The sequence below is a fragment of the Bombyx mandarina genome, chromosome 19, assembly GCF_030267445.1.
Source record: "Bombyx mandarina strain Sakado chromosome 19, ASM3026744v2".
NCBI lineage: Eukaryota > Metazoa > Arthropoda > Insecta > Lepidoptera > Bombycidae > Bombyx > Bombyx mandarina.
Window position 1 is genome coordinate 1,063,926 of NC_143225.1, and position 13,316 is coordinate 1,077,241.

General features: G+C 43.6%; 1 protein-coding gene across 1 annotated transcript; it reads right to left on the reverse strand.

Moving 5' to 3' along the window:
- Nucleotides 1–5,114: 5,114 nt before the first annotated feature.
- On the reverse strand, nucleotides 5,115–8,148 carry CPR12 (cuticular protein RR-1 motif 12). Its single transcript, XM_028183073.2, has 3 exons — nucleotides 8,140–8,148; nucleotides 6,587–7,580; nucleotides 5,115–6,314 (listed from the first exon to the last, which is right to left on the reverse strand). The coding sequence occupies exons 1-3, from the start codon at nucleotides 8,146–8,148 to the stop codon at nucleotides 5,404–5,406; spliced, it is 1,914 nt and encodes a 637-aa protein (XP_028038874.2). The 3' UTR covers nucleotides 5,115–5,403.
- Nucleotides 8,149–13,316: the final 5,168 nt, after the last annotated feature.

Below are 13,316 nucleotides of genomic sequence, written 5' to 3' on the forward strand. Positions count from 1 at the left end.
ATGGACCTCGTTCGTGCTGCGATAGACGACTGGCCGAGCAGATTGAAGGCCTGTATTCAAAATCACGGAGGTCATTTTGAATAAACTTTGGTGTCATAAGAATCTATGTTTTGTTAAGTTCATTTTGGTATATGAATGGTTACATAATGAATAAACTTGTTTCAATTATTTAACATTAAGCATGTGACAGAATTTATGACCTGACTAGGTAGAAGATATAGATATGAATACTAAATACAGTTGATTCCTATAGTGGGAATAGATTTGACCAAACGGGTATGGAGAGAGTGAAATGTGAAATAAAGGGTCGTACGTTCTGAAGATCTATGCAACGACTGTGTTCACAATTAGGATGCGAAAGTTTTAGAAATGATTCTATATTCTTCGCGTTTTTTACCAATAATTCAGGTCAAAGGGTCTTCAAGATTTATGAGTACTTTGAGCAGAAGAAACGTCTATGAATCTTGCTATTTTTTTGGGTCGTTTGACAAAACCCTTTTTTTTGTTGCCTTGATGGGTAGACGAGCTCACAGCCCACCTGGTGTTAAGTGGTTACCGGAGCCCATACAAATCTACAATGTTAATGCGCCACCCAACTTGAGATATAAGTTCTAAGTTCTCAGTATAGTTACAACGGCTGTCCCACCCTTCAAAACGAAACGCATTACAGCTTCACGGCTGAAAATAGGCGACCTCAAAAAATTGGCGAATAGCCTCCTACGAGAACACCATCCAGAATAGGCGCGCGGCATATGTAGGTCCTAAAAGGCGATTAATTAAATTACTCTCTTGTATTCCCGCCCATTAATCCCATCCCTGCTCGGCACAGAATCCAGGAGAGGTCAATATTGTGCAATTCTGGCTCTCAGTTATATTCTTAGCATTTTAAGCCTACTCCACTTTTTTCAACTGTCAAGGAATTCCTGTCTTAAGCACAAGGCATGGATATGAGCACACAAGCTTTTTAATGACACAGTCACATGTTCCAACTGTCTCTGAGCTTCGACGAGCGATCAATATCAGGCCAAAAAAACAAGCACTTGTCGGAATGTGACCTGATCGCCTAATCATAATTGCCCGTCATATTCACATTATAATCGATATCATCACCATTGCCATTACCGGTTCTTCGCGCCAGTACAAATAATTATATATAACGCTGTATCATTTCGGTAATATACGTTCGGATGTATGTAGGTCAAGATCGATACGGTTTTATGGCAATATGAACTCTAGTGCTCTGTGAAGTGAGGCAGTAAGTCTTTGCTTTAAATGACCGAAGGACCGTCAATAGGATTTGAGTTAGAAAATGGGCATGACCGATTTCATAAGTTCGTGCAGTCTTTCGTTGAAGCTTCTGCGTAACTTCGATGAGCTTTTTCGATACAGTGTTTTATATTCGATTGACACAAAAAATTCTAAGACTCGAAGTGTCGAGCGACTGTTCGTCCAGCCTCTAAGCGCTAAGATTCACTTTCAACTAAGTTCGTTGTGATTTCAATAGATTACTGCTTCGCCATTCGACATAGACGATATTATGGGAACAATAATTCTGTCCATGTTTTAAATATAAATAAGAAACTATACTAATTCATTAAGCAGCCAATATTTTGCGGAGCCTATGGATATTAAAACGGGAATGCCACTGAAGCCACCTCAGGACAAAATATCGAATTCTCAATCGTATGAGTAGCCGGTGTCCAAACTTTTAAACGACGTTTGATTAGTTCGGGGTAGAAATCCATAGAAGATCACACGAGCTCACATTACACCAACTTGACTACGTACCTGACTATATAACTGACGCTTTTTTTTTTTTTTTTTTTTTTTTTTTTTTTTTTTTTTTTTTTTTTTTTTTTCGGGTAGAGGGCCGAACCTCCTACGAGGTCCCCGCGCAAAAGGGGCGCGCGGGGTATGTGAGACTCAACGATCTGCATGGTGTTGTGAGCAGACCGCGGGCCCAAGGATTTTAGAGCCCACCCACTAAACGACTCCCCTGCACTCTTACACCCGACGTCCGATCCCCTCCGAGGTCAGAACCCGGATGAGGTAGGGGGGCTACCGCGGTCAACACTACAACCAGACGGCGCGGCTCACCCCAAGGACGCCCAGCCGACGGAGCCTTCGAGGCGAATCGAAGGCTCTGAAACGTCGGCCGTCTCGGTACGGCAGCCCGTCGGGCCGCCCAGACGGTGCCGCTGGTGTCCCGGAATACCCCGCTGGACCAGAACCAGCCTGCCGGGTCGGGACGCGATACACCGTCGACCGGTCGCTCTATTCACTCCACAGCAGCGCGCTAGAGTGCTGGTAGCGCGCCGCGCGGCCTCACCCCCTCAGGTCGCCCCTTGACCTTCACCGGGGGGAGGCCGCCACCTACAGGGGCCGGGACGTACGGGCGTATTCCCGCCTCCGGCCCCCGGCTCGATGGCGACGGATCGGTGCGGAAAGGGAAGAGCTCTCTCTCTCTCGCTCCGCCGCCTCCTTCTGCGAGATGGTGGACTCGCAGAAGTCGAGCATCGCCTTCCAGGACGCGTCGCTGCCGAGCATCGTAGCCACGACGCGCGGCAGCGAGAGGTCCTCTCCTATGACCGCGACGAGGGCGGCGCGTTGCTCGTCGAATCCAGAGCAACGCGCCAATGTATGTTCCGCTGTGTCTTCCTCGTCGCGGTCCGCGCAGTGGTGACACTGCGCCGTCGGTTCCCTTCCGGCTATCTTAAAGAGGTACCGGCCAAAACACCCATGGCCGGTCAACATCTGCGTCAGCCGGAAGGTGAGGCATCCGCGGTCGCGGCCCACCCAGTCCGCGAGAACCGGGCGGACCGCCTCAACGGTACGGAGGCCGGCCGACGGGTCCGCCAAGTGGCGAGACCACGCCTCCAGCACGGACCGCCGAGATTGGAGCCTCCGCGCTCGAACTACTCCTTCGCCGGGGCGCCCTTCCCCCCTAGAGCGAAGGTCGCTACGCCACCGGTAATCGGCAGCGAGCGCCTCCGCCTCCAGGTCCCAGGGTGGCGCCCCGGCGAGCAAGCACGCCGCCTCGAAGGAGACGGTGCGGTATCCTCGGATCGCCCTGACCGCGATCGCGCGCTGCGGACGTCGCAGCGCCGCGACGTTCTTGCGGGTCAGGGCGTGGCACCATACGGGAGCCCCGTATAGTGCCATCGACCGCACCACCCCCATGTAGAGGCGGCGTGCCACCTGATCGGGACCCCCGACGTTTGGAAGCAGCCGGCTCAAAGAGCCGGCCGTCGCCATCAGTCGAGGGCCCAACTTCGCAAAGTGAGCGCGGAAGTTCCACCGACCATCCAGTTCAAGGCCGAGGTACCGAAGACCGGTCACCCCGACCCCGACGCGGACGCCTCCGATCACGAGGTGGGCACCCAGAGGCGGCGCTCGTCCCGGCCCGTGAAACAACAGGGCCTGGGTTTTGTCGAGCGCCACCTCGAGTCCCAGCCGTCGGATCCTTGTGACGACGTGTGCCACGCCTGCGCACGCCAGACGGGCAGACTCCCGGTAGTCCCTCCCCGGAGCCACGACCAACGTGTCGTCGGCGTAACAAATTACGCTCAGCCCGGGGACCCTGGAAGACCCTGGACCCTTGATTTTTTTCTCCTCCTCTTTGCGTTGATAATCCTCAATGCTGGGGGTCGTGGCCTCATGAGGCTTTCTTGGAAAAATGCTCATTTTGGGGTTCCGCATCCTTCCACGGCAGTGCTTTTGGAAGAGATTTAGTTCTTCGAGGCCGCTGAAGCCTTTTTTGAGTCCGGCTAATTAATCGCCGCCAGACATTCGGCGTTGACTTTTTACGGTGGAAAAGTCGAACTCTAAGCCAACCCTCCTCTTTTCTCATCCGAGCTTAGACCAGCATCGGCAGAGTTATTGTTGATGATTTTCTTAGATACCGTAAATTGTTTGCGTCATCCCGTAACAGGTATTCCGACAAGAGTCCAAGAGAATATTAAAAGGGTCAATTTGTTTACCGGACAACTGGTGGTTGGTGAAAAACGTGGATGTGGATTTCCACCTTGCGTCACGAGGTCTAAGTTTCAATTGTATGGATGGGCTTTAGCTGCAGGACTGCTACTTCGCGTTTGATATAGGCAGGATGGTGGCACCTACCTATGCGGGCTCAGTAGACGTCCTACCGCCAGTATTATTTATATGTTGCTCATGATAAATACATTTGAGATTGTTTCATAATTAAAACTCATTCTTCATAGTAAGTAACATGTTGTTAACCAATAACTCTAGCGTGGTTGCTTATGGTATGTAATATAATCACGCATGCGTCTCGAAATGTCCAATGGTCCAAGTCTGTCATAACGCCATAACTATTGTTCTAAAAAAAATTTGCTAATATGAAATTACATCCGGAGTTACAATACATGTTATATTGGATAGGGAGAACAGTATGTAATTTGTTAGTAGTATAAAATTTTTTAGAGCTTGATGTAATTTTAAATTTTTTTATCTAGCCCATCTGAGGATACCCGCTCATCCTCAAATGGGCCGTATGCTCACATGAGCAGGTACTGTCGCTTATGGACTACAGCAATGCCAGGGGCATTATTCGTGGCAGGAACAGGTGGGATGATCACCAACCGATCTACATGTGCAAGTCTACAATGCGTTCTAGTATCTACTTGATACCAGGTAGACCTTATTTAAACATTTACGGAATAACTAAAAAAGCATGTAAAGTTATGGTTTACAACATACTGTTTCTTTGTATACTTTGTCAGAATCCCAATGAGTAATCAATGTGTAACATTAACTTATCAGATGTCGGAGTCTATGAGGTAACATAAGAAAAAATATTTAAATAATAAAAATTTCGTAACATAGGTCAGGCCTGAATGAAAAAATTGGCAAAGGCGATACTTATGGTCAGTATCCGCAGCGAGGTGTTGTAATTACTCCAAGTGGGTATCTCATCCTTCAAACTGGAAAACATGACTTCGGCAGAAATAGGTGAAAATACCACTAGTTACGAAAACGTATAAATTATTGTTAGTTTGATATTTTTACATTATGTTACACCTTTATCGCAGTAGTGTTCAGGCTCATATTTGGGGTGGAAGAAGATTTAAAAAGAAACAAATGTTTTATGCATTTATGATTTATTTTCATTTTACGATCACACAGTGATTTCTCCAAAAAAATATTTTCACACATATTTTGTATTTATAACACAAAATATACAATATTATATATAGTATTATTTACATTTTTTTTTACATTTTCATAATGCCCATATTGAAGCTTTATCCGCATCTCTGCAAATCTCTCGAATGCTCAAAGGCTTGGAGATAATCCAGGATGCAAGTTATGCAAAGTCAGACTATTTGAAAAGCAACGCTGGTCTTATTCTAACTCTTTCATTTAACCTACGGATGCTTTGGTTTAGTACTTATAACCTTCTTCGGAAGAGAAGCTGGGAGGTTGACGAGGAGACCCTAAACCTCCCGAGGGAGAGGAACTAAATCCAGGCTGTTGGGTACCTGGTCTTCCATCAACCTGAGCACCTCTGTCAGAGGGGCGGTTATATTGATAAGGAGCTGATTGGATCTGCATGGATTTGGGTCCAGGTAATCCACTCTGGCCAAGTCCTTGAGGACCGGATGGTTGACTAGAACTAGCTGGTGAATATCCTTGGGGTTGGTTAGTAAAGCCAGGTTTCGATGGTCCTAGTCCTTGCCCTGATGGTTGGTTGAGGCCTGACCCGAAATTAGTTGGGGCCGATTGTGGTCCGGAGAAACCGTTATATTGAGAAGAAGCACTTGTGGATGGTCCAAAACCTTGCGCAGAAGGCTGGTTAGGACCCGTACCGAAACTTGATGGGGACGATTTAGAGAAACCGTTGATTTGAGAAGGATTACCTCCGAATGGCGAACTCGATCCTTGAGAACCGAGGAAGGGAGAATTTCCCTGTGAATTAGGTGAAGTAGCAGGACTGTACTGTCCAGGTCTTTTAGCGGGGCCTGATTGAGAATTAGGGCTAGCAGCGCTGTTGTATTGTCCTGAAGGTTGTTCAGAAGATCCAGTGCGTCCAGTAGAGCCTTGGGGTTTGTTGTAATCATATCCAGTATCACCAACCGGTTTGTTCAGGCCGGAATTAGCAGTGTAACGATTAGGCTGATTAGATCCAGCTTGTCCTAAAGCTCCTGCTGGTTTTGAGGAACCAAACGGACTATTGGATTGCTGTGGTCCCTGAGCTGCACCTTGGTATGTAGTTGCACCCGGGTAAGATGGCGCTCCTCCGTTGTTATACTGCTGCGGAACGATGGCGACGTCTTCATTCGGATTGTAAGCCCCTGTAAAATATCGTAAAATGGTTATTCAAGTGGTAAACTTTGCTTTCCAAAGTGTGCTAATAGGTGCCACCAACAATATCAATAGAGTATTGATGGTAATAGCAATTACTTTAAACACACGCGCCTCATAACTTGTAGTGGCAATATTTTAATGGTGGTACAGCGATTTGTGATCCCGAAGGGTGAGCGTTTCGGTTTGAATGGCAGGACAGCCGTTGTGATGTCAAAATTAAACTTATAGCTCATATCTCAAGGTGTTGCTTTATAATTACCTTCTTGGGTCCCAGCTGCAGCAGCCCTGGCATTTTCTTCAATGGATCTTAGGATTTCTTCCGGAATGGGTGGAGGAGTCGGCAAATGATCACCTTGAGGTTGGTAGCCATTTTCATCAGCAGTATAAGTTATACGAATCTGCTGACCATCATCGTCAGTATACGAGAAAGAGCCTTGTGCTTGAACGCCGTTGGTAGCAACCCCAGATTCTTCAGCAGAAATACCGTTTGAGGTTTCAAAGGCATATGCGAAAGTTTCGCCGTCGTTTTGATTGTCGTATCTCAGAATCTCGGCGCCTCTGTCAATAGAAGCACGGGCACGTTCAGGTTGGTAGGCCTGGGCATCTTGTCCGAAAATCGGGGCTTGACCGAAACTTTGAGTTTCTTGATTTGGTTGCGCTGAAGCGCCAAAAGATGGAGAGATCTTGCCGAAGTTTGTAGATCCGATTGGTTGTCCATAGTTTGCCGATGGAGCTGAAACTGATGAAGGTCCCGACTGTTGGTTATTTCCTTCGAGAGCAGCAGCAACAAATTGGCTGAAAGATGGTGATGATGATTTTGGGAATGGGGTTTGACTAAAACTGGCTTGTCCTATAGGTTGTGCTGGTCCCGACTGTCCTGATTGTTGGCCGAATCCGGGCATTCCGGGTGTCTGACCGAAGCCAGATGGCGCAGATGGTTCACTAAATCCAGCATTTCCATTTATTTTACCAAGTCCAGCTGATCCAGAGGGTTGACCAAAACCGGCTGATCCACTAGATTGGCCAAAGCCAGTTGATGATGAAAGTTGACCGAAAGGTGATCCTGAAGGCTGACTGATCGCCGATTGACCAGTAGGCTGGCCAAGCCCTGAAGGCCCAGTTAGTTGCCCAGAAGCTCCTGGGGCGGTTATCGAGCCAGGGCTGCCTCCTGCGGTCGAAGCGCTGGCTGGAGGTAGGTAAGTCCTGTCCAGTTTAGCGGCATAGCTGCACACTACCACGGATAGAATGATAAACTGAAAAAATGTTAGTTATTTTAATGTATTTTTATAAAGTGAGAAAATTTTATTGACAGAAAATATTGTTACAATAAATGGCTTCTAACTAGTTATTGGTTATCATTACCGATATTCATATGAAAGACAACCTTCACTATTTTACCAGTGTCAAGGAGGCGACATAGATTTTTATTTCTTATAACATGTATCCTATAAAATCAAAAATCTAGAATGGATGGCAGAGAAGCTTACGTAGATGCCTTAGAATTTAGATGGTAGACGATAATCCACTGCGCCTAAGTTGATGAGTTGATTCTCATGGACATAATATGGGCACCGCCAAGCTAATATCTACCCCTGATGACTGTCCTTGTACCTCGTTTGAAGGTCAGGATCGCTCAGAAATCACTCTAAAAGAGCAGAATTAATTCCAGAGCGGGAGAGTGTTTTCTAAAAATACCGTACTGTGGATAAAAACCGTGGAGGTAGGTTAAAGAAGATTGACCTCATTAAAGGGAAGGTGTTAAAATAAAATATAAAACATATTTTATCTAAATAAAAAGATGCGAATATTTACCAATTTCATTACAGACCGTTGTACTGTCTGATGTTAGTGAACTGAATGTACCATGTAGAGCGAATCCGAGGTATTTATATAAAGTTAATTTGTTCACCTAACCATATTACTCGTAGTGTACTCACGGACCTAACCTTTGACTGCTATCGTATTAGGTAACACGTGCTTCTGTCTGTGGGTTTGCTTGCTTATTTTTATATTTATTAAAAATAACAAATACTGATTGTATGATTAAAGTTTTAATGAAGAGTTCATCAGTGTCTTGATCTCTTTTTATTTTTGATTCTACATGGATGTGAAGGATTTCATGTAACTTAGGCATTTGTAAATTAAATTTAAGCAACTCGGTGCATTGGTGATTTTGGCTTTTTGGTTACTAAAAGTAAAGTTATTAACACTTGTCAAAAAAATATTGTGAAAAAGTAAAACGAACCCCTTACCCCGGCCGGGTTCTGATCTCTGATGGATCGGACGCTTAGCCGAGAGTGTAGACAGAGGCAATACAAATCAGACTACGAAAAACCTTAATAACCCTCCTCCTCCTTCAGTCGATCGCTCATTGCTGAGCATCGCGATGCGCCCGCCTGTGACCTTTCTCTGTAATTTGTGGCCACTTATGTCGGTCAGTGGCACAGTGGAGTGCGTGGCTCAGTCTCTTGTCCACATACTCGGACAACTTGGCCACTCTATGAGCCCCTTACCCCGGCAGGGTTCTGATCTCGGATGGATCGGACGCTTGGACGAGAGTGCAGACAGAAACACCCTTAATAATCCTCCTCCTCCTTCAGTCGATCGCTCATTGCTGAGTATCGCGATCCGCCCGCCTATGAGCTTTCTTTGTAATTTGTAGCCACTTATGTCGGTCAGTGGCACAGCGAAGGGCGTGGCTCAGTCTCTTGTCCAGATGCTCGGACGTTTGGTCACTCCATCTTTTTTGGTTCGGCCCAAAAAAAATATCTGTTAATGTTCTAATTTGCGTTAAATACGGGTGGTAGGGCATCTTGTGAACCCTCATGGTTAGGTATCATAACAAGGAGTCTTCATCTAACCATGTAAGCAAAAAGAGGGAGAACAATACGGTTTTAAAATAAAATTTACCACAAGTGATGACGCATTTATTTTTTCCGGATTTCGTATTATTCTGATTATATTCAACGACCTTTGGATTGCGTTAATAAAATCTACGGTATAATTTGGATAGCTGTTTCAAACTGGACGTGAAATAAGCTCAGACTATCAAGTCATTAGCTGAAAACAGATGGTGAGCTCCTATGGTAATCTAAAGATATAACATATTTATGCCTAAACACACTAAATTGCAATAACGTTTTCGGGTAATTATTTTTATCATACTTATGCAGCACTAAAATGTTTTCCATTTATTAAAAAGCAAGAAATGAGTCAATTGTTTATTTTTAATAAATGCCATAAATATATTAGAAAAAAGCTTGAATCATGACGTATATGAAATAGTAAATGTTCACGATTGACTTCCACGGTGAAGGAATAGCATCGTGTAATAAAAATCAAACCCGCAAAATTATAATTTGCGTAATTACTGGTGGTAGGACCTCTTGTCAGTCAGCACTGGTAGGTACCTCCAGCCTGCCTATTTCTGCCGTGAAGCAGTAATGCGTTTCGGTTTGAAGGGTGGGGTGGCCGTTGTAACTATACTGAGACCTTAGAACTTATATCTCAAGGTGGGTGGCGCATTTACATTGTAGATGTCTATGGGCTCCAGTAACCACTTAACACCGGGTGGGCTGTGAGCTCGTCCACCCATCTAAGCAATAAAAAAAAGCCTTTCGTAGTAGATCGTACGCGTTTAAGCTTTAGAAAATAAAATTCGCAAACGCACAGACAGACGGACAGCCGACCGTGTGTATACACAGAAGATGTTACAATGGTTGCATGTGTGGGTGTTGCTCAACGCGCATTCATTTTAATTATCGATGTGTGCACCGGAGATGGAGCGTTCTATATGTTTGTTCAAAGATTATTTTTTAGGGTCCAGTCTTGGTTATAGGCAGCGTATTCGTAATTAAATTATATTATATGTTTTTTTATTAAAATAATTGAAGAGACGTGATAATTATACTAGTTTTAATATAATTTTGCTGGGGGCCTCGTTCTCACGATGTAGCGCCAACATCCTGTTTGTGTCTTTAAAGGGAAGGAATATGTGTAATCGATACTTCATTTATTTTAGTCTTTGAGGGTAGATGAGCTTAGCAACCGTAATATGCTCATGGACATTAAGTACTCTTGAGCACCGTTAAGTTAATGCCTATTGTAAATGACGTAGATTAAGCGGCATGATCTGTCAGTCTACACGGAGAAAATTCTAGAAAAATTTGCCAACACTAGCCCTACCAAGAGCAGTAAGTACTTCGCTGGATTACCACCGGATCGGAATCGCGACCCACTGAGAAGATCCGACGAGAAACTTAGTGGGCTTTGTGTAAAGGGCCCCTATAATTACTAGTATCCAACGATGTCCACTAATTATCGGATCGGTGGTGTGTTTGCTAGCCTTCGACGTCAATGGGAACCATAGAAATCAAAATTTATAGATTAATAGCGCTCTTATATATTCAACTAGCTTTTTCCCGCGACTCCGTCCGCGTGGAATAGTTACTTTGGCATAACGTTAAATTTTACCCCCACTTCATTTACGTAGAAAGTGAAAATATTTTGAAACATTCTTTATTGATGCTCCACTTGTATTTGTCTTACCGTGATGTTATAGTCTATAGCCTTCTTCAATAAATGGGCTATCTAACAGTGAAATAATTTTTCAAATCGGACCAGTAGTTCCTGAGATTAGCGCGTTCAAACAAACAAACTCTTCAGCTTTATAATATTAGTATAGATAAGCGCAGCGTTGGGCGATATGCAGGAGAAGATTGGACGCAGAAGGCAGAGGATCGTTCATTGTGGCGGACTATGGGAGAGATCTACATTCAGCAGCGGAGAGATTTTTTTTCCTGCCCATGCTCATAGCCTTGAGAGGCTATATCAGCGTTACCCTAGCGTGCAGGTGAGCTCTCGGGGCTCAAACCGGATGTGTTGCTAGCACTGGCCTTAGCAAGACTTCACAGAATCTACCACCAGATCGGAAACGCGACCCACTGAGAAGATCCGGCGAGTGGAGAGATACAGGCTGTGATTATATGTATATTGAATCATAATTATTTCTGACTAGCGACCCGCCCTCGCTTCGCTTCGGAAACATTAAAACACACATGAAACCAAAAATATAAAAAAAAAAATATTAAAAAAAGTAGCCTATGTTCATCAGGGACAATGTCGGCTTCTAATGGAAAAAGAATTTTTCTAATCGGTCCAGTAATTTCGGAGCCTATTCGAAACAAACAAACAAACAAATCTTTCCTCTTTATAATATAAAAATATTAGTATAGATGTAAAAATAAATGTAAAGAATCTAAAATTTTCCGAGCACTGGTGCGTTACGTTACGTTTTACAAAAGTCTCCGAAATTCCTATAAAGTTTTTCTTCGTTAAGTAAATTTAAAATTAAAGAAAAAGCTTGCTCCCTATTCCACTCCATGTATGTGTTTTGGATAACAGGAGAAAATCCACGTCTGATATAATGCGTGATTTTTTTTCTTTCTCTAACAAAATGGGTCTTGGACGTCCAAAAATTAATAGACTTATTTTATTATCGAGCACGACCATCGTGATTTACTCTTCAATCTATTTTCGTAAGGTTACTGTTTATCATTAGCAGACATCTTGTAATACGACGGATTTAAAAAAGGCTATCGATCGTTATAGAGTACGCACACACTGGTGATTTGACTGTTAGTTTTTGAGGTGGGATTGGACAAACGACCTCACCACTCACTACGTTTGAAACGGTAGGTCGAAGTCTCAGTTTCGAAGCGAAATTTCGAGGTGCATAATTTCTTAATAGTAGGAAAAGATAGTGGCTTTTGAACATGCTTTATTTATATATTTATGACGATGCTTGCAGCTGAAAGTAAGTATTGTACTTTTTGACGAAGCATGTTGCTGATAACTTTATTTCTGTAATCTGACGAAGCATGTTGCGGATAATAACATGTACTTTTAGGTTAGGAATATTGTGTTTTTTTTTTTTATAATAAATAAATTAATTGATCTTTAGATTTAAGGAAGAGACTAGGTAATAGATTTTTTATCTTTTTTTTTTTTTTTTTTTTTTTTTTCACCTTGAGATATAAGTTCTAAGAGGTCTCAGTATAGTTACAATGGCTACCCATATCCGGATGCGACATATATATTCTTCTTACATCCTAGTCGTACACTCTTGACAGAGTGGTCGTCGTCATTCACCAGTCGAATCCTGCGACACTGATGCTCTCGCGACGCGACGCCATGTGGCACGATGTTTCGCAGAGAGAGAGCAATCATTTATGTTGGAGTGAGTCACAGATTTTATGAGGTCGATCTATCGTGTTGGAGATCGTCAGCGAGATCTTTTTCCCTCGTCTTATAATATTTTTATGACATATATATAAATATTTAAATTCGTTGGCTCGCTAATACTAGGCGGCACGGATGCGACATATAAAAAATATATTTTTATTTTATTGCTTAGATGTGTGGACGAGCTCACAGCCCACCTGGTGTTAAGTGGTTACTGGAGCCCATAGACATCCACAACGTAAATGCGCCACCCACCTTGAGATATAAGTTCTAAGGTCTCAAGTATAGTTACAACGGCTGCCCCGCCCTTCAAACCGAAACGCATTACTGCTTCACGGCAGAAATAGGCAAGGTGCTGGTACCAACCCGCGCGGACTCATAAGAGGTCCTACCACCAGCATTCATTGGACGTATTTGGTGAAACAATCTGTACTTATATATAGTTATATTCAAGATTTAACAACAAAAGTATGCTGTGTGCGTAGCTTCTAAATAATTTCCGACTAAACAGCTCTTCAATTTGGTCAGTTAATACTTTTTAATTGCGTGTTTTTACACGATTGTCGTGATGACCGCAACAAATTTAATAAGGTCTCTATCTCCTCACTGTATTTTTTTAAACGTGTGTCATATAAAACCGGACGTTCTCGTTTAATTACGCGAAGATTTTATTTAGCCTCATTAGGAAATTTAAGCCAAAGTTTTTTATATATTCTTCTGGTAATTATTAAAACTTTTTTTTTCGG

Coding starts and splice junctions, on each gene's coding strand:
- CPR12 (XM_028183073.2), bottom strand. Junction 6,315..6,586: donor TGCAGCTGGGACCCAAGAAG/GTAATTATAAAG, acceptor GATATTTTACAG/GGGCTTACAATCCGAATGAA.